This window comes from Emydura macquarii, unplaced genomic scaffold (genome assembly GCF_026122565.2).
Source record: "Emydura macquarii macquarii isolate MOO-44397 ecotype Brisbane River unplaced genomic scaffold, CSIRO-AGI_Emac_v2 contig_306, whole genome shotgun sequence".
Taxonomy (NCBI): Eukaryota; Metazoa; Chordata; order Testudines; family Chelidae; genus Emydura; species Emydura macquarii.
This window is the reverse complement of record NW_027130443.1, coordinates 14,785,827-14,811,154: the sequence shown is the minus strand read 5'-3', so window position 1 is coordinate 14,811,154 and position 25,328 is coordinate 14,785,827. Positions and strand designations below refer to the sequence as shown.

General features: G+C 44.8%; 1 protein-coding gene across 3 annotated transcripts in view; it reads left to right on the top strand.

The window, feature by feature from the left end:
- INSR (insulin receptor) overlaps positions 1 to 22,395 on the top strand; it is an 88,932-nt gene extending 66,537 nt beyond the window's left edge. For all 3 annotated transcript variants that reach the window (XM_067561324.1, XM_067561340.1, XM_067561331.1), the window contains 12 exons: positions 3,054 to 3,089; positions 4,452 to 4,723; positions 4,972 to 5,114; positions 7,957 to 8,116; positions 8,947 to 9,046; positions 9,589 to 9,656; positions 10,871 to 11,100; positions 11,472 to 11,582; positions 11,674 to 11,833; positions 12,893 to 13,022; positions 13,224 to 13,358; positions 15,387 to 22,395. In XM_067561324.1, coding sequence (XP_067417425.1) covers positions 3,054 to 3,089; positions 4,452 to 4,723; positions 4,972 to 5,114; positions 7,957 to 8,116; positions 8,947 to 9,046; positions 9,589 to 9,656; positions 10,871 to 11,100; positions 11,472 to 11,582; positions 11,674 to 11,833; positions 12,893 to 13,022; positions 13,224 to 13,358; positions 15,387 to 15,741 — 1,900 coding nt within the window. In that variant the 3' untranslated portion in view covers positions 15,742 to 22,395. The remainder of the gene's footprint in view (positions 1 to 3,053; positions 3,090 to 4,451; positions 4,724 to 4,971; positions 5,115 to 7,956; positions 8,117 to 8,946; positions 9,047 to 9,588; positions 9,657 to 10,870; positions 11,101 to 11,471; positions 11,583 to 11,673; positions 11,834 to 12,892; positions 13,023 to 13,223; positions 13,359 to 15,386) is intronic.
- Positions 22,396 to 25,328: the final 2,933 nt, after the last annotated feature.

Here is a 25,328-nt window from a genome sequence, read left to right as displayed (position 1 = left end):
TAACAAGCGGAGTCAGTGCTGGGGCCAATTTTGTTCAACATCTTCATTAATGATCTGGAGGATGGGGTGGATTGCACCCTCAGCAAGTTTGCAGATGACACTGAGCTGGGAGAAATGATAGATACGCTGGAGGGTAGGGATAGGATACAGAGTGACCTAGACAAATTAGAGGATTGGGCCAAAAGAAATCTGCTGAGGTTCATCAAGACCAAGTGCAGAGTCCTGCACTTAGGATAGAAGAATCCCATGCACAGCTACAGACTGGGGACCAACTGGCTAGGCAGCAGTTCGGCAGAAAAGGACATGGGGGTTTCAGTGGACAAGGAGCTGGATATGAGTCAGCAGTGTGCCCTTATTGCCAAGAAGGCTAACAGCATTTTGGGCTGCATTAGTAGGAGCATTGCCAGCAGATCAAGGGAAGTGATTATTCCCCTCTATTTGGCACTGGTGAGGCCTCATTTGGAGTATTATGTCCAGTTTTGGGCCCCCCCACTACAAAAAGGATGTGGACAAATTGGAAAGAGTCCAGCGGAGGGCAACAAAAATTATTAGGGGGCTGGAGCACAAGACTTATGAGGAGAGGCTGAGGGAACTAGGCTTGTTTAGTCTGCAGAAGAGAAGAATGAGGGGAGATTTGATAGCAGCCTTTAACTACCTGAAAGGGGGTTCCAGGGAGGATGGGGCTAGGCTGTTCTCAGTGGTGGCAGATGACAGAACTAGGAGCAATGGTCTCAAGTTGCAGTGGGGGAGATCTAGGCTGGATATTAGGAAAAATGTGTTCACTAGGAGGATGGTGAAGCACGAATGGGTTACCTGGGGAGGTGATGGAATTTCCATCCATAGAGGTTTTTAAGATTCAAAAGTCCTGGCTGGGATGATTTAGTTTGAGGTTAGTCCTGCTTTGAGCAGGGGGTTGGACTAGATGACCTCTTGAGGTCCCTTCCAACCCTAATCTTCTATGATCACATAGGCAATATCCTCTGGATCTAAGCAAACAATTTTTATAATGTGATTTTTAATTTTATTGTGCAGCCAGCCCAGGATGCTTCTCAGGCCAATGTCTGGGGTATGTATTGTAAGAAGAAACCAATCACCAGGACACCATCTTCTCAGCCTACTAAGGAAGAAACCTCCAGCCCTGTTACATTAATTAATTTACAAATGCGGGATCCCTTCACTGTGATAAGCCAGCAGCAGACGCACCATGCTACTGACATGCAGTCTGCCTGCTAGGTTGCCTTTTGTGATAGGTTTCCAGCTTGTGGCAAAGTGAATTAGAGATTGTTTTGCTGCTATTCCTTGCCTGCTGATCTGCTCCAGGGCAACTTATCCAGGGTCAGGCAGCGAAACAGAATATGTATATAATTACATATCTCATTTCTGCTGCTGCTACCTGCCAGTGGCCTCCTCCCTTACAGCATTTCATAGACCCTACTTGAAAGCAGAAACTCCTGTTGGTCACGAAAAGGAAGACCGGGCTCTTGAAGGAGACTAGCTGAAGTAGAAGCTGGTGAAATTGTTCAGGGTTGTAAGCAGAAGGTGGAAGGGGCAGTAGAGGGGCCCAACTCCTCCCCAGGTGCCTCTCTCACATCTCCTCACACTCGCCCTGCTTAGGCATTTTTCCTCCTCCTTTCCCCTTCCGTATTTGTTACAGGAAACCTGTTCCCCCTGCCACAGACGCTCCTAGCCAGCCTGAATCTCACTTCTTCTCTAGTCTCAGAACGCGGGCTGGGAGTATCGCAAGGAATGCCCCCTTGCCTTGTGCAAGGCATGTTGGGTGTGGGTGGGATGGGACGTAAGTGGAATTTGTAGGCTTATTTGCTTTGCATTGACAGAACAGGCGAGGGATTTCTAAAAGCGCTGCTTTCCCACAGCCCCCTTCCTAAGCAAAGGGGGAACTTTTTACCCCAGCTGTGAGCCTCGTGACTTCCTCTCGCAGCTAGACAAAGTGGCTTTCAGAAGCTGATGTTTTGTTTCTTCTTTATCACGTTGTTTGGTCTTGTACTGGAAAGAGTTTCACACAGGGATGAGCAACAATAAGGAAGAGGCTCCAAAAGCAATTGGCACATGAAAGCTCAAAGAAGGGAGGGCGGATATTGCTTTGAAAAAAAACAGAGCTAGGCTCAAATGTCCCCTCCTCCTGAAGAGCCAGTGATTGAGTGTCAGATTCCTGGGGCACCAGGCTCACTCCTCCAAGAGAGGACTATATGGCTGCTACCACGCCAGTAAACCATTCTAATTGAGCCAGAGCCAGCCCTGTTGTGTGTCCCCCTGCTCTGGGGCTGAGCACTCTCGCAAAGCTGCTAGCCCCAGCCTGTCTGGTCCAAAGGGACATGTGGCAATGAGAACCAGACCTGGGTATTTCACAGAGCAAACCACTGAAGCCAACAGAATAGCCTTGGCTTGCATTGAAAAGAGATGCTAGAACAACAACGGGGAGAGTAAGGAGGATTTAGCAATGCTTTAAATCTAGGACAATAAAATACTTAGAGTTCCTGAGTTTGAAGCTTCAAAAACTTCTCTTACTGTCTGGCATTGTAAAGGTTCTTTCTGTATTTTTCCAGTCACAGCTCTAGGTTGGAGGAGAGGCTAAATTGCACAGCTCTCATCAGGGAAATTACTGTTGTAAAAAAACAAAAATCATCTCAGACTTGGGGAACTGCTGAGTCAGCACTTCGTAAACACTGGGAAAGAGCTAAATTTTGACGTGTAAACAAGATTCTAGTTAACTATAAATATTCCTTGGGGTGGGTGGGAGGCGGATCTGCTCTTTGTTATGACCTAGAATTGCATCTTTGAACTCTGCCTCATTGTTGTCCACAGTTCAGAGCAATGCTCAAGCTGAGAGAACAACTTAAAAATGGTGTGTCTGGAGTTAATTAGTAATTACAGGAAGAGAAATCTAAAGCCGAGAATGTGCTGTGTTGAGCCTGCCATTTGGTGTGTCAATCTCTCATGCCAATAAAATTGTCTGTATTGCTATGCAAAACCTAATGTTTGATTTTGAGAACATTTTAGATCTGCTTTCAAAGTGGTTGCATTTGTTTTTTCAGAAAAATAACATCAGGGAATGGAACTGAGGACTCTAGGTAAAGATCTGCCCCACGCAATCACCTGCTGCAATTTTAGCTAGCCAATCATTTGCTTGATAGTCTGAGGGTGGCAGTGGAAAGAAAGTTCAATTCAATTAAGCAGCAAAGATTTGCTTCAACAGCTTGTTGCATTTTTAAACTCTGGAGAAGTCCGTAGTGCTGGTTCCTTTCAGGTGACTTGCTTTACTAGCAAAGATCACAGTTGTTCCTTTTTAACATATGATTTGGATTTTAAACTGTCTGTCTGGTAAGAGAGTGATGGAAAACTGTTGTGGAGGGAGGGAGACAGAGCGTGGGTTCCTCTCAAGCAACTAACTTGACACAACTTGGATCCTCCAATTTGCTCAGAGCTCCCATCCTGACATTCTTTGTGGCAGATATGATCCCAGGATTCAAACGCTGAGTTTAACTGGCTTGATTAAACATAGTTTAAAAAAAAAAAATTAAAAAGAAACAAGCTAGTGCTTGGTACTGAATTCTCATGAAACAGAAGTGGTGTCACCTTTTCTGGCTTTAAAGTTAACTTGCAGCTTTCTCTTATAGTATGGGTGACTGCCAATATCATGTCTGACAGCGTGATAGTCACAAGAGCAAGAAGTTGAAGCAAATCTGCTAACTAATACATAATAATTTGAAAGAAAAACTTCAGTTAACCCCTACTGAATGTTACTAATCTGTGCAATGTGAGTCTGGCAGGATTGGAATCTTTCTTTAACTTTTTATTCTTTAAAATGTTGGAAAGAACATTCAAGACCTGTTTGGTGTGTAAGGGTGAAACTTCTCTTCATATACAGAATAGAATTGGTAGGGCTCCGAGTAGTGGGGACACTCCAGTGAGCCATGAAACCAGTCTTATGAGTTCTAAATACAGGTTTAGGACACTTGGAATATGTGCAGCACCAAATATGCTCAAACTCAGGGTTTAGGACATGATCCCATATGGTCAAAGCTACAGTAAATGCGGGGTGAACTCTTGAGTATTAGTCTTGTTTTGGCAGCACCCTGCCTCCCTGCCAGAGATTAGTAATATCATTGTCACATTCAGCTGTGCAGAATTGGGAGAATTTGAATTTTCGCATACTTTGGCCTTCGCTTTTATTATTTCCATATGCAGTTATGAAACTAAGGTAGATCGGGAACACAGGCACTGCTGAAAGGTAACGTTCTGCAGAGACATAGAGACAGGTTTGTTAGAACAAAAAGTTCTGAATTCTTTAGTTTGCACTGCATTGCAAGTGCACCCAATTTGCATCTGAGTTTTCAGACGAACTGTGAACACCCTGTTTTAATCCTTTCACTTCAGATAAGTATGTTTGAGCGAAATATGGTGAATGACTTCTTAAATGTATTGTTCTGCAGGCCCTCGAGAAAACGAAGAGACCTTGGCAGTGTGGCTAATGGCACTGTGGTGGTACCCACCATCCCATCTTCGCTGAATACCTCTGCAATGGCACCTGAAAATGCAGAGGAACAGAAGCCTTTTGAGAGAGTTAAGTCTAAGGAGTCCTTGGTTATCTCAGGTCTGCGGCATTTCACAGGGTATCGCATTGAACTCCATGCTTGTAACCATGATGCCCAAGAATCCCGGTGCAGTGTTGCAGCATATGTTAGTGCCAGAACCATGCCAGAAGGTGAGTGGCCTTTCCTGAGCTTTGCTTCAGGGGAATCTAATATTTTTTAAATGGCAGTTTACTCCATGTGTTAGCTGCATTTCAGAAAATGCTTTAAGAGCCTTATGCTGATGAACTGGGCTGTACTTGTCTCTAATAAATATCCCTGTTTGGCAGCTAGATGCGAAAGGCTGACACATTGGACTGGGCATGGTTTTCATTTTGTAAAATATTTTATAACTTAACCTGTACAAATACGTTGTTTTTAGCAAAGGCTGATGACATTGTTGGTCCAGTTACCCATGAGCTGGTCGAAAAAAATGCTGTTCATTTGAAGTGGCAGGAGCCAAAGGAGCCGAATGGGCTAATTGTGCTGTATGAAGTGAATTATGGGCGTCTGGGGGAACCAGAGGTGAGCGCTTCTTTCATTCAGCCTGTCCATAGATTGTACGGGAGTAGGTGTGCACTTTACACCCTTCGTCTAACATGGGGAGATGGCTCTTAACGGTAGCTGGGAAGTTGAATTTGCATATCTGTACAGTTCCCTGGACTTGGCTACTCCATATCAAGTCAGCCTTGTTTCTGATCTTGTCCTATGTGAAGCAGAACCCAACAATTCCCTCCATCACTACTGGTTTGGTTTCGGTGGCTTTCTTGGTATGGACATATTACAATGGAAGACCAATGAATTCCAAAGCGTATGTACCATACCATATGTATGTATGCTGCGATACAGCCGGCGATCACATGAGTGCCAGAAACTTTGGTGGTGCAATAAAATCACTGGTGATGGACGTAAACTGAATATACAGCTAGACCTCCTTTAAAGACCTAGCCAGAGCGTGATCTGGATGGTGTTCAATCTTCAGAGACCACATCCCTTTGGGATTTGCCAGGATAATGACAATGCCCTGGACTGTCTCATCCCTTCATAATGACCAGCTGCAGCTATGCACTCCCCTCCTGCAGGAGTAACATTGAGCACAGCTCTGCTTGTAGGGTGGATCAAGTCTAGATGCAAGAGAGGACTTGCTGCAGGAGTTCATGGAAACCTAGGCGTGGGAGTTCTGTTTTGCATGATGTTGCTCCTGAAGTGCAAGAAAGCCCACCCTGTTTTATTGTTCTAGTTGGTCTGGTTTCTTTTTGCATGACTTACCAGCCACTCTGCCACAGAAATTTGCCCACTCTTGTCTCCTGGGACTTTTGTTCCATGGTGATAGACAGCACTAAAAATCTGTGTCTTCAATACCCACTTGCTCAACATGAATCTCTCATTTGTTAACCTGGTGCAGGGATTTCTGTAGGAATTTTAGTTCACACAAAGCAATGGAAATTATATAGGTATAAATTTCAGTTGCTTACTGTGAAACAATTAAAGTTACAGTTAAAGGACATAATAAATGGCAGCCTTGACCCCAATGCCTGTGTGGGGTTCCAGTGACATTAATGGGGTTCTGCATGGTGGAGGAAGGGTTTGCCTGCCCAGATCAAAATGCAGAATTGAGGCCCAGTACAGCAAATGGCAAAAATCCCACATGATCTAATACTACTTAATAAGGAGATGCAAACTCCGGATATATTGTTCTAATGGGGAAGATCGGAGCACAGGATTATTTGTCTGTTTGCTGTTCAGGGGAGCTGTGAGGAGGCAGTCCCTATTATGCTAATAACCTTTTTAAAGCTATCCATGCAAAGACTTCTTTTGAATTAGCTTGTGATTTAGCTCTTGTCTTCCTTTTGGTTGCTTATTTTAGCCCCATGCTTAGTCTGAGCTTCCTCTTGGGTGATCAGCAGAATATTTTACTTGAAGAGTTAACCTTTGGACTAACAAAGTTGTTGTTCTCATTTGTTTTCTTGCTCTTTGGGCAACATGTTTTTATGGCTTTTCTTTCTTTGCATTTCTAATCCAACTCTCAGGGTGTTATGCAGCTCTTCTCAGCTCCCCTCCCCTGCAGTGGGCTGGGTATGTGCTAGGATCAGTGGAGGATTTCATGAAAAAACAGTGTTAGGAATAAACTACTAGTCACTAAACTTGTTTGAGTGTTAAATATGTGAATAAGTGATGATCTGGTAGAAGAGCTGTTGTCTTGGTCTTTCTAGTCCCCCCACACCCTCCTTTGTTTGTTTAAGAACTCTTCTTCTGGTGTTTTGAATGTTCATTTGATGCTGAATGAAAATCAGCATTAGCCTGGGTATTTGATTTCTCAGCAGCTTTCATAGTAAACAGCCCACTGGCTGCAATACATTATTATGGTTTTAGCTGAAGTAAATTAAAAGCACTGAAATGTTAATGATGTAAATAAAAGCACTTCCTAGACATCCTCTTTGACAAAGGCAGAAGGACCCTGGGGACTTATGGCACTCTCCTGTTCTGACTTGCAGTAAATGTATTTGATTGTGCATAAACAATGCAGGCGATATGCTGCCATGCTGTGCCCTGGCTGCCTGCCCACTAGTGCATACAGATACATAGCAATGTCTGCTTTGGCAGACTCTGACATCTCTGAAATGCTAGAATTGCTCTTGGGTGTTAAGTGGCCAAGACTCTCCACCCAAGTATAGGTGCTGGAAAGCTTAACTAATCCCCCCCCCTCCACCCCCCAGCTCACTGCCAGAGGCTGGAAGTGATCCAGAATGGGGGGATAACCGTTGCTGGCAGCACCCTCCTATATGTATATCCTAGTGGCAAAGCCAGCCCCCAACGTAACCAGGTCAAGAGTTACTTTAGTGCTTTAGAGTCTAAACCCATCACCTGGAATCCCCTTTGGAAACGTGCAGGGAGCCAGCAAAGATAATGGCACTCCCTTTGCGGTGCTCCACTTTATCTTCCCCAATGCTAGTGTCTGGGGGGTCCTAAGGAGCAGCACCATAGTAGCCTTGTCTTGAGGTGATTGTAGCCAAAGCTGCACCTCCAAGAAGTGCTCATGCTTGTTTCATGGGGCACTGCTGGATCACGCAATAGCAGGTTTGGTGCGGGTCAGATCTGTGAGCTGGGAGTTTATAATCCTTGGTCATGACTTGCTACTTCCAGCATCATCTCAGTCTTCAAAGCCAGTTAGCCCTTCTCCAGTGCCGGTCTCCCTAGATACTTGGCTGTTGTGCTGTGTCTCTTTGTGCTAGGGTTGAGCAGGAACTAGATGATGAAGATTTGCAGATGAATCTGTGGGAGGGGAGCTGGTTGTCACAGGCCTCCTGGCTGTGCTGCATTCTTCAAGAGGCTGTGAAGTAAAGTTTTGTTTTCTTTCTTGCTGCAGGAGGCACACTACTGCGTTTCCCGTAAGCAGTTTGCTAATGAACAGGGCTGTAAGTTACGTGGACTGCAGCCTGGAAACTACAGCATCAGAATCCGAGCCACCTCACTGGCAGGAAACGGGTCGTGGACAGAGCCCACGTATTTCTATGTGGCTGATTATTGTGAGTTCACTTACTCAAAGTTTAGCCCAGATTTCTATTAAAAAATTATTCTCTGGAGGTGGGAGCAGAGAAAGGGGTCGGGGCACTGAGATAGTGGTGCATGGGGAGAAGTAGAGTGATATGGGGATGACTAATGGCAAGTGCATTAGAGAAACTGAAAATCAGTCTCTTAAATGCTGTTCTATATCCTTCACTGATTCGTTAACACTGAGGCTGAGGTCACAATCCTGTGGCCGTGCATTCCTTGCCTACAGATTCATAGCAAAGCAAACTGCCTTCCTGTGTATGAGCTTAGAAACTTCTGGAAATGGGCACTTGGAAACTGCAGAAGAAGAGCAGAGCTGCATTGATTTGAATAGTGAGAAAAGCATTTCCCATCCACTTTGTGTCAGAAATGGCTTTGCTCTGCCCTTGTTTGGGAGCACAAGAAGGAAGAGGAGATGGGCGATCATCTGGGAGTCATCTCTGGTTCTGTTCAAAGTTCCCATTATTAAGGTTGTTCCTTGCACTTTGATTTACCCAAATTTGACAGGAGTTAGTCAGATGGCTGGATTGCCTGCAGTCATCACACTGCTGAGGCTCCTGCCAATTTCATTCTAGGCGGCATACAGCCGTTTTGGATAGGAAGAGATTCCTGCTGTGTGCACTGCTGGGCCAATTCCTGAGTGGCACCGAGCATCTCTGATTCCTGTCACTTTGGAGGGAGTCATCCTGCACTTGTGGGTGTGCAGGTGCTCAAGGCGGGATATCATGCAAGATTAGACTAAACTGATTGGAAGCCAGCATAACACCTCTCTCTCTCTCTCTCTCTCTCTCTCTCTCTCTCTCAGTGAATCCTCCGTCTAATATTGCTGTTGTTGTTGTCCCAGTCATTTTTGCCATAATAATTGCTGGAGTTATTGGAGCTGCCTACGTATTTGTGAAGAAGAGGTAGGTGACGTGCATAGCTCTCAGCAGTATAACAACATCTTTTACTGACCAGATATACTCGTAGTTCTCTGTGGTGTCTTTATTTTATAAAAGAGCTAACAGATTTTAGCATAAGAGCTACGTGACTTGGTTAGGAAACATCTTGTATTTGGAGATCTGAAGTTCAGGAGCTGTTACCTGTCCTGTACTTTGGGAACTGATTTAACTACAAAGGCTGCATTTAGACAAAGTGTATAGCTACACAGCAACTAGACACCTGCGGCTGACCTCTGCCAGCTGACTTGGGCTCCTGGGGCTCGGTTGTGGGGCTGTTTCATTGCTGTGTAGACATCTGGGCTCAGGCTGGAACCTGGGCTCTGGGACCCTACGAAGCAGGAGAGTCCCTGAGCCCAGAAGCCTACACAGCAATGAAACAGCCCTGCTGCCCGAGTCAGCTGTGGGTTTTTCTTTGCTGTGTAGATATACGCTAAGGTGACTGACAGACACATGGCACAAAACTGTAGAAATACTCAAGTCTTTGTATGTGTTTATCTTGCTTTCAGACAAACCGAAGGACCAACTGGACCACTCTATGCATCCTCTAACCCGGAGTATCTCAGTGCCAGTGATGGTGAGCGTATGCTGCAGTTCTGGCAGTTACAATGCTTCACTTTGTTTTGAAGTACTACTTATAAAAGCTTAAAGGATGTTCTTATCTATGCCTGGGTGGGCAAATGCTGCTACTAAAACAATTCTCAGGCAGAGAAAAGGAGCTCAGTTAGTAAAATACAAACAAAAAACCAAAATGCTTCTGGGCTGTTGGTCGTTATGGGGAAGTGGTGTGCTATTTAGTGTGCTCACTGCTTTGAGTGTGTGCAGCAGCATAGGAACACAAGGCAGGCGACACTGGGATTTTTACTGCCTCTCTGGTCTGTTGTATTGCTCAAGGATCTCTGCTACACTGGAGCTTTGCCAAGACTATCTAATGGGATCACAATCAACACCTGCATCTTTCACATGCCCTACATTTCTCATCTGACTACTCAGTGTAATCCACTAAAAAGGGTTTGGAAAGGCGTTTCCTATCTTTCGTGCTGTGGGAATGCCTGTCAGCTTGGACAAATACACTGTGTTTAAGCAAAGTACTGTGCGTTCAATGTCGTATTAAAAGAGATAGGAAGGAGGCAGTTTAGTGGCATCCAGCTTTAGCTTATTTCTTTACTGAAGCGGTCTTGCTTGTCCTCTAGCCCAGGCTTCTCCAGCAGGAGGCTGCCAGTCTGAACACAGCAAGATTATGTCAATATATTGAGTTTTAGAACTGCATCTTTGTAGCCATTATTTGTTTAGTCTTCATGGAAAGTGGGTTCAGTGTGGAATATTCCATCCAGTACAAGAGTGGGATGTGGGCATATGAACTAGTGCATGTGAATGCTGCATGTCTGGCTTTTGAATCATCATTCCTGTTTTACCCAAGTTGTGTGCTACCTGCTGCAGTTCTCACTCACCCTGCAGACTGTCGCTGGCACAACGCTTTGCAAGACTCTACTACTGTCTGTGGGCCAGACACGCCTCGCCTCGCCCCTGGTGCAGACATTTACACAGGGTAAAATGGGTGTGAAATGCTGCTGTGCTGATTAGGCAGTGTTTCACACCCACCTTGCACAGGTGTAAATAGTTGCACAAGACAGGGTGTGTTTGGCCCCCAATCTCTAGTCCAGCCTCCTGCTCGCTGAGGTGGGAACAGTGTCAAGGCTTGGATGCTCCTGTCTCCTGCACTTTATTGCAGAAACCTCTCTCTCCAGTAACTGCTCTGCTCATTCAGAAATGTCTGTCTCCATGTGACAGTTTATGTGCCTGATGAATGGGAAGTCTCACGAGACAAGATTACCCTTCTCCAAGAACTTGGGCAAGGCTCCTTTGGGATGGTGTATGAAGGGATAGCCAAAGACATAGTGAAAGGGGAACCAGAGACTCGAGTAGCTGTGAAAACAGTTAACGAATCTGCCAGCCTCCGGGAGCGCATTGAGTTTCTGAACGAAGCTTCTGTAATGAAAGGGTTCAGCTGCCATCACGTGGTAAGTGAAGTTTCTCTGCCTTAAATGACTTCCTGTTGAATTTCCCACTTTCTAACTAATGTTCCTTTAGTGCTTTTAATGGTAGAGAATTAGGCTGGAAAAAATGATTTTGCTTCCTTTTTAACCAGTCAGTGAGAGGTGCAGGCAGCAGTCTGGAAAATGCATCTTCCTGTATAATTTCCCTTGTGCTCTTTCAAAACCCCACATCATGACAGAGCTCTGTGTCGCATGATGGCACTCTGGGATCTTGCTAGGGTTGTGTTGGTTTCACTGTAAGCCCTTGAGAGTAAACTCCATTTTCGCTGATGTACCATGCCCAGTGCATGCACAGACACAACGCTAAGGGGAGAATCCCCATTTCTGTTTTTCAGGTTCGCCTCCTAGGGGTGGTCTCAAAAGGACAACCCACACTGGTTGTCATGGAACTGATGGCACATGGAGATCTGAAAAGTTACCTTCGCTCCCTGAGACCTGATGCTGAGGTAAAGGTGGGAGAGTGGCGATGGAGAGGGGGTGGTGTCATGCAACAGACTGACTTGCATTGGTCTTTAATACTTTCTGACTTGACTTCAGAATAACCCTGGCCGTCCCCCACCAACTCTCAGAGAGATGATCCAGATGGCTGCAGAGATTGCAGATGGTATGGCTTACCTGAATGCCAAAAAGTTTGTCCATAGAGACCTTGCAGCCCGTAACTGTATGGTCGCAGAGGATTTTACTGTAAAAATTGGAGGTATGTAATGTATGCTTCAAATCTAATACTAAGCCTTACAAGTTGAGAAGGAGGTTGTGTGAAATCCTAGACTAGTGCTACAAAGAGCCAGCTGATCTCCAATGATTTTTTTAACTCTGTCTTTTTAAAAGTTCTTCACTGAAGTTTAACCTTCTTTGCCTGATATCTTTTCCTGTTTCACCTGCCTTGCAGAAGGAACTGTAGGCCCTTTGGTAAGTGGATTGCCTAGGTGAGCTTCACTGCAACTTCCGTATCCTCTGCTGAATTGCAGTTAGTAACTTCTTCAAGTGAGGGCTCCTCAGGCACTTCCTGTTTCCATGAGAACTGTGACAGCAGGTCCACTGTTCGTGGAGCATAGGCTGAAAGTTAAGGACTGCTAACGGTGTGATTTAGTTTTTATGGAGGACAAACGTCTAAAACAAGTTCTTAACAACAGTTAAGTTGACAAAATTTAAAGATAATCCAAATCTCCTCAAAGCCTCCTGAGGCCAGGCATGTGGAATTTCAGGCCAAAAGGAATTCCGTTTTCATCAGAAGATGTGGAAGGAGATTAGTCACAATACGACTTGGTTACAACTGTGACGATTTCCATTCTAGGGCAGTGCTACCATGGCTGCAGAATAGTTCCGGTAGGAGAAGCTGGGTGGAAGGAAATCTGATCAGCCTCTAAATACTCTCAAAATAGCAGCATGACTGGAAGTTGGGGTGTCATAGGCTTAGATTGTAGTTCAGGCAGCAAAGGATTTGGAAGGAAAGGAATTGTTTTCTGAGGGTTAACTATATATACTGTATGGTACGAGTAAGTGGACAGTTGAACTAGTGACGGCGGCACCCACACTGCAGAGATTCAGGAGAGGATTGCGGAGGACACCAGTGGAATGATGTAGGCAGGAGTCCTGCACTGTGGGGGCCAGGCCCTGCCTTCTATGCAGATTGTTTCAGTCACTACACACAGTATTAATGTGCATGTGTTACAGAAATCTGAGTCCTTTCAGGAAGTGGTGGGGTTGGACTGGGTATCAGGTTGTCCATTTAATACACCCTACGTTCTTTTGTCAGACTTTGGTATGACCAGAGACATCTATGAGACCGACTATTACCGTAAGGGAGGCAAAGGGCTGCTGCCTGTGAGGTGGATGGCACCTGAATCTCTGAAGGATGGTGTTTTTACTGCTTACTCAGATGTGTGGTAAGTGGCACTTGGCATTCCAGGAGCCCTAATGGTGATGTGTGTGACTCGATCTGTGTGTGCGGGTGGCTGAGTTCTTCAGAGGAAAGGAAATATTTTAAAGCAGTTTCTTAAGTAATCCCTCATACAACAAAAGGGAGCTGAGCAGTGTCTTCTTCGGGCCCCCTTTCCATCTGACCAGTGGCTCTGGTCCTTTCTCAGGTCATTTGGAGTGGTCCTTTGGGAGATAAGCAGCCTGGCCGAGCAGCCGTACCAGGGACTCTCGAACGAGCAGGTGCTAAAATTTGTAATGGACGGAGCATCCCTGGATCAGCCAGACACCTGTCCAGAGAGACTGTAAGTATTGAGCGTGGTTGGGAACTGACCAAGTTATGCTCCCTTGATTAAGATATGACCAGTGAAAGTGGCTGTATTTCTGCTCCCTCCCATCCTGATGAATGGGGGCAGCAAAGCAGAATTCGGAGCGCCCCCTGCTGAAGACATGCTGAGTGACCAGAGATGAAGAGGAGAGTCGAGAAGCAGCTCAGGAGACCAGAAAGGAAAGCCAGACCAAACTGGGCTATATGATCATGAGAGGAGAGTGTGCACACCAGAGAGCGAAGCTTAGAACACAGGGAAAGCCTAAAATATAAGTAGGCCAAAACAAACAGCCTTTCCCATCACCACACTTCAGTGCACAGAGATTCCCGGCTATGGTGCAATCTGCTGGGTGGGGACATGCTTGCTTCTCTGCAGTTTGTGTCCAAGTGGCTGTAAATGCTGGGGAGAGGCTCATAAAGCAAAAGATGGGAGGGCGCTGCAGCACTGTAGAAGCTGTCTGTAAATTAGCGCTTGCCTGGCTGACACCTGGCCACACGTCTGTGTTCCACTGGGTCTACTTCTAGGCAAGGGTGAGGGCAACTTTCTGTGGATTAACTTTCAGGAGTCCTTCGTCTGGTGAGTGGGAAGGCTGAGGTGGAAAGTGCTTTGTGTTGTGCTTTTCCTGTCTCTCAGGCATAGCTAGGTGGCCTGGTTAGTCTGTCCTCTCTGCTGGCTTTGTCATCTCTTCAGCACTTTCCTTTGGCCTAGCATGTGCTTGGTATTTGCTGTTGTAGCCAGCTAGAGGGAGCACTGAAACTTCCCTTCCAAATGATGGGAAGAACAATGGCCACTCAAGCGGGGTTACTAAGGCTTTGCTACACTAGCACTTCTGTTGGTCAGGGCTGTGGAAAAAAACCATCCCTGACTGACATAAGCTTCACTGACAAAAGCACCGGGGTGGACAGCACTGTTGGCAGGAGAGGCTCTGCCGCTGCTTGTTGGGGGTGGTTTGATGATGCTGGCAGGAGAGCTCTCTCCCATGGCATAGAGCGGCTACACGGGAAACTTGCAGCAGCCTAGCTGCAGCAGTACTGCTGTGCAGTCTGTAGTGTAGATACAGCTTACGCGAGTGATGGCGCTGAAGAGTTGGAATGCGGAATGTCAGGCTGCACTAAAGAGCTCTTCTAGAATGAAACTTGCAATGTCTCAGACGAGGTGCTAGTGCCAGTGGTTTTTTTTGTTTTAAACATGGCAGTGGGGCTGCTTGTGTCCTGTTACCCCAGCCTAGTTGCTTTAGGCTGTGTGTTGTCTGATGTGTTAGCCATCATCTTCCAGAGTACGCTCCTTGCTTGCATTTGGAATGTGAACAAGACCTGGGCTGTGCCCAGGAGCAGCTGGAAGGAGGAGTGGCAGGGTGGGTAGAGATCAGAGGGATGGGGAAAGGGCAAACAACGAAGGTCAGAAATACAGGGAGGCTTGAGAAGAAACCCACTTGTAGAGAGGATTTTAGAGAGAACACTAACCTGAGACTTGGAAAAAGAATGAAAAATGGTATACATTGGCCCTGAGTAAATTGAGACTGGAAGTGAGAAGAAGGTTTCTGATGGCTAGAGGAGGGAGGTTCTGGGACAGTCTCCTAAGAGGAGTAGTGGGGACAAACAACTGAACTAAAAGGGAACTCACTAAGTTTCATGAACAGCGTTGATGATGGGGTAGCCTGCAATAGCAGGGGACTGGGCTCCATGACCAGGAGATTCTTTCCATTCTTGTGTTTCTACGACTGAATGAGTCTGAGGGAGTCACTGGCCCTGACAGAGACAGAAGGAGAGGAGCATGAGGCTATAGAAGGAAAATTGGAGAACAGGAAGAGAAACTGGAGAGGAAGAGAAGAAAACACCAGAGACAGTAAGTGGAAAAGTTCAAGCAGAGAATCAGAGAGCTGACAGCCATCGCAGGGAGTTCGCCTCAACATTAGTTCGGATGTTAAATTACACCAGTCCTTACGCTTCTGTGCCTGTGAAAGTGATTCTCCCTATAATGACTCTCTTCTTTATCCCCTTTCAGGCACAGCCTGATGCAGATGTGCTGGCAATACAATCCCAAAATGCGCCCCACCTTCATCGAGATCATCGAGATACTGAAGGAGGACTTGCACCCTAGCTTCCAGGAGGTCTCATTCTTTTACAGTGAAGAAAACAAACCTCCCGAGACAGAGGAGTTTGAGATGGACTTTGAGAACATGGAGAGCATACCCCTTGACCCTTCTTCCTATTCGCAGAGGGACAAAGTACTGGGGCGGGACAATGGGCCCTCCATGGGCCTCAAGGGGAACTATGAAGAGCATATACCTTACACTCACATGAATGGGGGCAAGAAAAATGGACGGATTCTGTCCATGCCCAGGTCAAGCCCTTCCTAGCACCTCCTGTTTGGCCCAAGGGCTGTGTCTTTGCTTTTCCCCGCCATGAATCTCAGGACTCTTGTTATTGCTGCCACAGCATATGACCCAGAACTACAAACTCTCTGATCAGATTTTTAATCATCCTATGATTAAGAGACTTTTTTTTTTTTTTTTTTTTTGCCAAGTTGACTGGTTGTCAATGGACTTATCTGTGAACATAAATGGAAAACGTTTCCATGGCGGCTGTCCCTTCTGTAGCCATGGTTCAAAACAGGAACGGACTTTGTAAGTTAGGTTGAAAGAAGAGCATCCATGTTTGCCAACAAAGGAAATGAAATACGATGGTGTCTGAGCTACGTTATAAAAGTGCAGAACAAAACTTCTGCAGGACATACACGTTCTCAGTAGAATTTCCAAGCTTTATGGCATCCTCTTCAGAAGTTTCTTTCACTACAGCTGAAGGATTTTAACACCCATCAATTGGACACACTATTTCCTCAGATTGACCAATAGCTGCTGCTTTCGTACTTTTTTAATGGGTTAAATCCAAGTGCGTGTGTGCGTGAGTGTGAGCGCGCAGTATATATACTGGGGTGTATATATATTAAAATATACACTTCTTTTGTACATACGTTTTGTATGTTCTCACAGAAGCTTTCTTCTTCTTGAGTGTATACTCCTCTCTTTCCCAATTTCCTGGAGTGATTGAACCCTAAACAGATTATTTTTGTACTAAGGACTCTTGGGAGCAATTTTCTCTCATTAGCATATGAGGAAAATATGCTAGGAGCCAAAGGAGTAGAAATCTGAGATTTGTGGATACTTTCAAGACCAAACAAAACAAGAACCCCTGACCTGATATCAAGCTTTCTGTCTTTAAAGCATTGAGTATATATATTGTTTGTTGTAACATATTTAAAATGTTTTTAGTTTTAAATGTTAACTACCATATTAATTAATGACTGTTTTTGATCTCTTTTCAGGGGAGGGGATTGAGGAGTTTTTGTTTGGTCTTAAAGTGGTTTGGGGATTTCAGAATAAGCTTTATTTTAGCTGATTACCCTCTTAGGAACTATGAAGCACATGTTAAGTTTGTATTTGACATGGCTTTAAAATATAGTTTAATTATTTATATCACACAGTCAGCTGGCTCCAGCTAAAGCAATTTGGATTTGAGTTGGTTGGCGGGGGCTAACAGATAAAGCATTGCCTCAGCCCTCCGTCACTCTGCTTCTTCACTTTCTTTACCTTCCATGCACACTTTTCCACAGACATTGGAGAAAACAGCACCAGGTGAAAGAGCAAAAACTCTAACAGAAAACCAAACACTGACCCAACCCAAAGGCGGGGGGGGAGTACCAGGTTCTTGGCTCCATAAATGGAGGAGAAGCTGAACGTGACTGTGGTGAACTAGTCTCTGCCTGTCTGCAGCCTGTGTGGGCATTTGGCCTGGCACAAGTGGGACTAGCTTTTCCTGAGATACCTGCACCATGCCCTGTGGATAGTTATGGGGCCATTTTGCCCTCCAGCTCTTCGGGACACTAACTTTTGTATTTTGGGCTGGGCTTTGTTTTGCTGCTGTTTGCATAAAAGGCAAAGCTGTTTAGCTTCGGGTGAGAGAAAAGCATCATGAAACGAAATGTCTCTTACAGTGATGGAAGGATGGACTAGCAGGGAAAGGGGCTGAAGCAGAGGGGAGTGAACAGACAAGTAAGCTTGAGAGAAGCAGACCACCTGGATGTTGCAGGCCATTGTAATGCAGGTGATGGTTTCAAAGGGAGACCGAAGATGATAATCAGCAGCTTTTCTTTGTGGACAACTCAAGGAGCCATGACTAATACAGTGATCCCGTGAGTTCCCTGTGCTGGGAGTAAACGATGTTGTCCTGGCTCATGTGGGTGGGGCACTGGGCATGTGGCTTGTTACTCCAGGCCCAGTGCGGCTGCTTCATCCTCTCCCCATGACTGAAAAATCAATCATTGAAAATAAAATAAGGGTTGGTGCGAATAGGGGGCACATCACTGATCCCTCCCTGCTAACCCACGGCTCTAGTGACACCTGGTAGTACAGCACCTAGAGGGAGGATTATGGACTTCTGCGCCTCCTGAAAGGAACAGCAGCCCTTTGTGCTTGTAGGGCCTGAGTCGTTGGGACAAAGGGACAAAAAGATTGTTTGTTTGCAAAATGTATTGTGTAAATCTAAAGCAAGAACTTCACAGCTCAAAATGCCTAGCTTTAATTTCTTGTGCTTTACAACCAGGACCTGTTCAGCAGCTCTGCGTGACACTGCAGGGCGGAAGAAGTAGTCACGCACTTCTTTCTAATTTTAGAGAGGTTTTCCTAGTAGGAAAATTTGTATTTATTTTAATATAAAATAAATCACTGTAAAAACAAACAATTTGCTTTCTTAAAACATACAAAACTTGTACATTTTTATCTATGACAACTAGGCAGGAGGGTGTGGTAGTTTTGGTTTTTTTGTCCTATTCTGGCACAGTCTACCTCAGTATCCCATAAGGATATTTTTAATATTGTGCATCTCTAGACTAATGAAATATTCTGAACTGGGGAAAATCAATATCAGCTGATTCCAATACGAGGGACCATTCACTGGAGGGATGGGAGAACAGCTAGTCCTTATTTATCGCCTAACTTAACAGTAATGACCAAAGACCCTCGTTGTGGCTCCAAGTGCACAATGGCCAAATTTGATTCTGATCCAGTCCTCTTAGTTCTGCTGTTTCCAAGGTTAATTATTTTAAGTATTCAGACATTCTTCCTGATGTAATGCCTGAAATAGAATAAATGGCATTTGTTTAAATAGCATGAGACCAGTGTGGACTAGATCATCAACAGTGGTTAATGGATCTCTTTGGAGTTGGACAGCTTGAATCACATCCATGTTTTCAATTTGTACCAGTATGACTCTGGAGTAAATGGTAGCAGGATGTGACCCCTAAGTACAACTTTCTCGCCATCCTATTGCTTTAGGAACACTGCAGAATTGAAGTGATTGTCTCTGGCTATTGTTGGAATTGTAGAAGGCCTTATATGTACACAGATATTGGAACCCCCCGTATTGGGTATGGCTAGCTTCTGTTGATATTGGTTGGCCCTGCATAGTGCACATGACTTGCAACGTTCAGCTGTTTGAAGAAGGGAATACGTACTGTGTATTCTCCAGTCAGTCCATTTGCGTGGTATTAAATACATGTTCCTGCAGGCATCCTTACATGGGTTACTTCAATCTTCTTTTCTCTCTCTGCATGTGTGCGTGTGTGTGGGGTGTTTTGAAATCTAGTTCCTTTAAAAAAAATCAGCTGTTACGGCACCTAGCTTTTACAGATGATGCTAGCTTTTCTGTAGATGTGAGAAGCACAATTGAAAATGCTTTGCTAAAGCCCAATGTTTGCTTTGGAAAATCTTCATTTTTAGCCCACAGTTGACGTTTTGGTCCACAGTGTTGAAATTATCTTTATCCTGCAGCATGTAGGGGCTCAGAAGAACCTTGGAGGTGGACCTTGCTGGGAGCTATTCCAGTAATACCAGCCAAGAGGCAGCAGGACCTATGCATGAATGTAGTTGGTGAGATCTGTGTGTGGTGGACAAAAGTTTCTGGTTTTGAGCTGTTTCCCCTAGCTCATTTGTTGAAAGGTGTGTTAGCAATAATTGGCTTGTTCCTTGTCACTGGGGAGCTGCTGCTCTCATGAACTATACAGATTCATATCAGAGCTGGAAATGCTGTGACTGTAACAGAAGCACAGGCACACGCTGTGGGAGAAATCCTGTCCTTGGCAAGTGGTGAGGAGGAGAAGAACAATAGTCCAGGACCCAGGGTGGAAAGGCTCAGGATGAGCAGCTGCAACACACTACTGGGAAGTCGTCTTTCTCCGTGTCCCATATTGTAATAATGGGACACTCTGGCTATCACTGGTACTGGCGACCGCAACGTATGCGGGGATGGGGCCCCCTTCATCTGAGAACCCTTCCTGCTGCCTTGGGATGCAGGCAGGAAGTTCTCCACATCCCCTGCAAAGGGCAGTGTCCAGCCCCACAATGTAACACTATTCCTAAAGCTAGTAAAGCAGAAGAGATGAGCAGTGAGTCCCTGTGTACTGCTGTCATTCTGTAAAGCAAACATGAAAGCGTGAGAACAGACAAGTTTCTCAGAAGCATTTGCACGTTAAATTCAGTTGCCACTTCCTGAATGCCTCTTGTGAAGCTGGCGGTACTTCATTTGCAATACAGCACACCTTGCACTGCAAAAACGGATCTGCTAGGTTCAAAAATGTCTGTTGTGGCTGCTTGTAAATATCCTGTTGTTATAAAATAGAGCTAATTATCATAAACTGATCAGGTTAGACATGTGACATGAAATAGACCAAGCTGCAGCTTCAAGATCTTTCTTACATTGAATAGTTAAGCAGCTACATCAGATTGAAAAGGCTGCTGTCTGGTTGCTAAAGGGTACTCTGGATTATGGGTAGCATATGTTTCCTGTCAAATTTGTATTGTAATAATGGGACGCTTTTTTTTTTTTTTTTTTTGGCTTAATTTTTAGTATGTTGCGTATGATGGTTTCTCTTTGGAAAATCTCGAAGTTGCTTCCCATGTTATTTACATAGAATACAATGGCGCTAACTAGGTGAAGGAAGACAGGAGTGAGGGAGATATTGTGCCAATTATCCTTCAGCCTCAGTTTCTTGGAGGAAGGGGCAAGGTGAGCAAAATCCCTCTTAAATGTCTCTGTGCTATGAAGAAGGGGCCTTGAGGAGCTCTAAGCCTTCACCACAGAGCTAGCCTCTAGATACTTACTGAGACTGAGAGCTTGTTTTACAAGTTAGACATCAAACCAAAATTTTTGTGCCATAAATGTTTGTAAAGAGGCTCTTGTTGGGTGCCCCATCAATCCATGTGAGATGGGTTCAGAGACTCTGCTCTGGCCTCTGGAATAATACCAGAGGAAGCAAGAAACTGCTATTTCCTAGCCTGCCTCAAAAGCCACCTGACTAAACTTCTCTTGGAGCTTCTCTTTTATTTGGAGACTAGGGTGGGCTTGTTTTATGTCATGAACTACTAGCCTCTGAGAGCACAGCTGGTGCTGCCTCTCTTTCCTGTGACTCGCGTCCAGGGAAAGGAGCTGTTGAATGAATTGGAGTCGAGGAATAGTAACTTCAGAAATACATAAAAGTCTCTGAGATAAGATTAGTTGTTGTTTCTATTAACTTAAATTAAAATTGGCCTTTTTATTATCTTCTGCTTGGCTCTGTGTTAATTTTGCTTGCATACTGTACACAGATGTGCCTCCGCCTGTTCTGTTTTGGCTTGCCTTGTTATAAATATCATCAGAGCGAGGCCGACAGTAAATTTGCCCTTTGGAAGAATTTAAATAGTGAAGTCAATTTTAAAACTTCTGTTTTTATCCAATATCTACTGCCATGAAATGTCCTTTTTAAAAAACAAACCCACTTTTCTCTTTCCAGAAGATAAGCACTTACTCTTGCAGTTCAACCAATTACATGACAAAGCAAGCTATCAGATCACAGGTGGAGAAGTGATGATTTTTATATTGTATAATAAAATTAGTATTAATTATTAGTGTTACTCTTGTTTTGCCAAAGTAGCTGCAGTCAGCAAGAAAGAACGTTCCTGAAAGTCATCTTTTTCTTAACTCCCTAAATTGTCCAGAATTGTAGTAAATGGTTCATTTCACTCATTCAAGAAAATCGTAATTGAAGCATACTTTGGCCCAGATTTAACTACATGCCTAACTTTTTAAAGTACTTGAGTAATCTCATTGATTTAAATTTAGGCATGTGCTTGAGCAACTAGCTGAATTGGGGCCAATATTAACCCTCTGCAAAGTGTATTCCCAGTTTAACTCTGGCTTTGTATTACAAAGACTATTTTAAGTAGTTTGCAATACAATGAACAGAAAAATGTAGGCTGAACTGGGAAATATTTACTCAACTAGAAAGTCCCTGGATTTCTCCAATGTACTGTCCCCCTTGTTACCAAAGCACTCTTGTCTCATTTAAATTCTCCTCGCAGAACCCAGTAACCCTTCAGTGCCCATTACTGAATATTTACTCCCTTAAAAATGATGGAATCTTTAAAGAGGCCACTTTTGATTTTGGAAGGTTGAATTAAAATTTTAAAAGCCTACTTCAAATGAAAAGCTTTTACCTTTAGCTTTGTGGGGCGAAGAATATACTTGTGTGTGTTTGAGGAACTACGCAGATGCGGGTACTGGTCATCAAGCTCAGCCAAAAGCAAATATTGTTCTGCTTGTACCTTAAATAAACTGAAGGCAAGTTCAGTTAAGTGTTAGGTGAAGTTCTGTGAAGTCTTTTTATATTTTCTGTGTTTAATCTTGCTGCTCCTGCCTTCCTTTCTGCACACAGAAGATCCCAGAATGCTGATAGTCTTGCAGATACCTCTTTTTTGAAATAAATAAGTAAAGGATCAAAATGTGCCATGGTTTAAAAAAAAAAAAAAAAAAAAGGCAAAAAAAAAAGCTTGATTTATTTTTTCAATGTTTTCATATAAGAGCCAAGCAGTGACAAGTATAAAAACCTTTTGAATATTAAAAATCTTGGTGTGTGTAAAATATTGAACAATTAACTGTTTCTAGTAAAATTATGAATAAATTATCCAAGAATAACTCTGGAATTTTGTCTCTGCTCTCTGTCTGGCACTGAATGCTGCTTTACCACAGGAAAGGCATTAGAGTCACATCTTGGAATAAGTGATACTTTCAGTGGCAAAATGAATGGTGTTAAGAAAAAAAACCTGCCAGTTTATAGGCTTGTGGTTTGAGGAGTGTTTAACTCCTCTCATAATTACTTGTGTGATGTGTCCTGGGCTCTGTCCTTAGGGCAGAGGAATCAGTAGCATGAAGCCGTTAGATAAACATTGGCAAGAAGGAATGCCTTCTGCCAGGAGACATCGAGAGCTGCCTTTGTGTTACACCAAGGGGAAAATTTCGTTTTGGTTTCCTTCCCTCTCGCCTTGCCTTTTAGAGAGAATTTGTCCCACACAGGCAGTTTAAATAAGACTATTGCAGGAGCCTCCTTTGTGCCTAGCATAAGACTAAGCAGACTTGACGATAATCCATCTAGTCCGGTGTCCCAGGCCAGGCAGCACCAGATGCATTGGAGACAGACGTAAAACATTTTTTTTATTTATTCATTTTCCCACTTGCCCCTTGTTTTATTTTTTACCAGAGGGAGAGAGTTCCTTCCTGACCCCGACTGGCGATCAGCTCCAGCCAGGAAGCAGGAGGATTGATAGCAGCTCTTGTAACTGCAGATGTTGTTTCTACTCAGCTAAGTATTGGATCCTGGTTTGCATCTTCCTGGACAGTGAGCCTCTGTGGTCTCCTGTGTCAGGCAGTTCTGTGGGGCAGTTCTACACTATGTAAAAACATTTCCTTCCATTTGTGAGGAGCCTGGTCGCTCTGTGCGATGGGATGAAGTGAAAGGGAGCCCCCGACTGGCTCTTACTGCTTCACAGACTAGAACCCTAATGCTGCAACGTGCCCAAACACTTTGAAGGAACGGCCAAAATAGCCCTCCTCCTTTTAACCTCTCCCTGTGTGAACGTCCCCTGAATCTTCTGGTTATCAGTGCCCTGCTCTGGACCTTATTCCTGCAAGAAGGAACCCCAGCTGAATGCAGGATTCTAGGGAATGGGCGTATCATCCATTTATAGTATTTGCAGTACAACATAACCACATTCTCCTGAACTGCTGCTGAGTATTGACGGAATGTCTGTCTACTTAATGCCTAGGTTATGTTCCTGAGAGGCCCTACCTAATTCAGAGCCCGTCAGTGCGTGTCAGAAGTTTAAATTGTCCCTTTCCTGGGACATTATCTTGAATTTAGCTACTGTGAGTTTCATCTGCTATTTTGTTACCCAATTTCCTAGTTGTCAGTGCCTTCTGAATCTCCTTGCAGTTCACCCTGCTCTCGATTACCAGTCTGGACTGCAACCAGCAAATACAGCCATCTCTATTCCGCCCCTCGTCCAGTAGGCTAGTAAAGGGGATGGCCTCAACTTTTAAAAAGTAAGCCACCTGAAAATGTTTTACCTGCTGTTATTACAAGTGACCCCTAAGATGGCTAGAACCAAAAGACTGGAGGGAAACTGTTTCCAGTTTGTTCGCTGCATGCTTTCACCAGCCTTTTGTGTAGTGTTTGTACAGCGTTTTCCCCTCTAAGGTCAGTCAGCCTCCTGTGCTGTTCATCTGGCCTATCAGAAAGCAGCAAGTGTGAGATGAACGTTTTAAAAACCAAGAAACCATATCAAACCACTAAAGGTTGGTTTGAGGGAAAGCAAAGGACCTGAACTGCTTTTCACTCAGTTCCCCCTCCCAAAAGGACTAGATGTCAAGTACTTAGGACATCTCTTCCCTGTGCTGTCCTAGCCAGCTGGTGCTGGTCGTGATCCACACATTTTCATATCTTCTTCAAAACAGGAGAAATCCTGCTTGGGAAGGAGCTTGTGCGCTAAGGATTATGGGTCTGCTGAGCACCTGCACTGCCCATTGACTTCTGCTGGAGCGGTGAATGCTCTGCATTGCTGGACATTTCAGCACTCTGTAAGCCCTGCCCTGCGTCAGGGCTATCCTGGGGTGAGTGGGAGGCAGGCGGGGAGTGGGGGGGTGACATCCATGGTGTTAGATGCCACCAGTTAATGCAGACCATTGAATAGGTAAATCCCGTCTTCTGAAGCAAGAATGGAACGGGAACCATCCAGATCTCTCCAGGCAATTCAACATGGTTCTTCTGCACCTTTTCCAGCCACTGGGCTATGGCTGCCGCTAATCCCCCCCCAGAATTCACTCAGCCCAGACAGATGCCTCGGGCTCTTTGACAATGGGCTTTTCCTGGAGATCAGGGCTGTTTACACAACTGCGTGACAGCGAAAGGAAAACGTGCTTCATACCAGCAGCGTGACTCCAAACTGAGCAGAGTGGAAAACTGGAGCTGCAGCTCTGCTAACGATTCATCCAACACTGGCTGATCTCCTTGGAAGCCTCTCAAGGTCAGGGCTGGGGTGGCTTTTTCTATAGATCATAGCAAGCGATTGAGGAAGAATCTTCCCATGGCAACCGCAGATGGTTCCACCATCCCTGTGCAATCTGAGCAGGAGAGCTGGGCCTTGAGACAGGCAGGAGAGACGGGCTTGTGCACAGCACAGCAGCAGCCTGACACTGTCTGGCCTGTAGCTTTATTAGCAGCTCCAGCCTGAGACCAAATGTGTACACTGCAATTTTAGCCCCACAGCCAGAGCCCCACGAGCCCTAGTCAGCTGACCCGTGCAGCGCAGACAGATCTTTGTCAACACTACGTGCAATCATGCTTTTAATCCTCCTCCGTTCTTGGCCACAATGACCTCTTGTGGCAGTGAGTTCTACAGACTAACTTCACATTGTATGGAAACCTATTTCCTTAGGTCGGTTTTGAATTTGCCCCCTTGCCTCTGATACTTTGCATCGTCCCTCCCACCCCACCCTGAGCATTGCTGGCTGTGGGTTAGGAGATGGTTATTTATACATTAAGCAAGTAAAGTCCAATCCTGAAAAATGAGGGAAGCCAGTG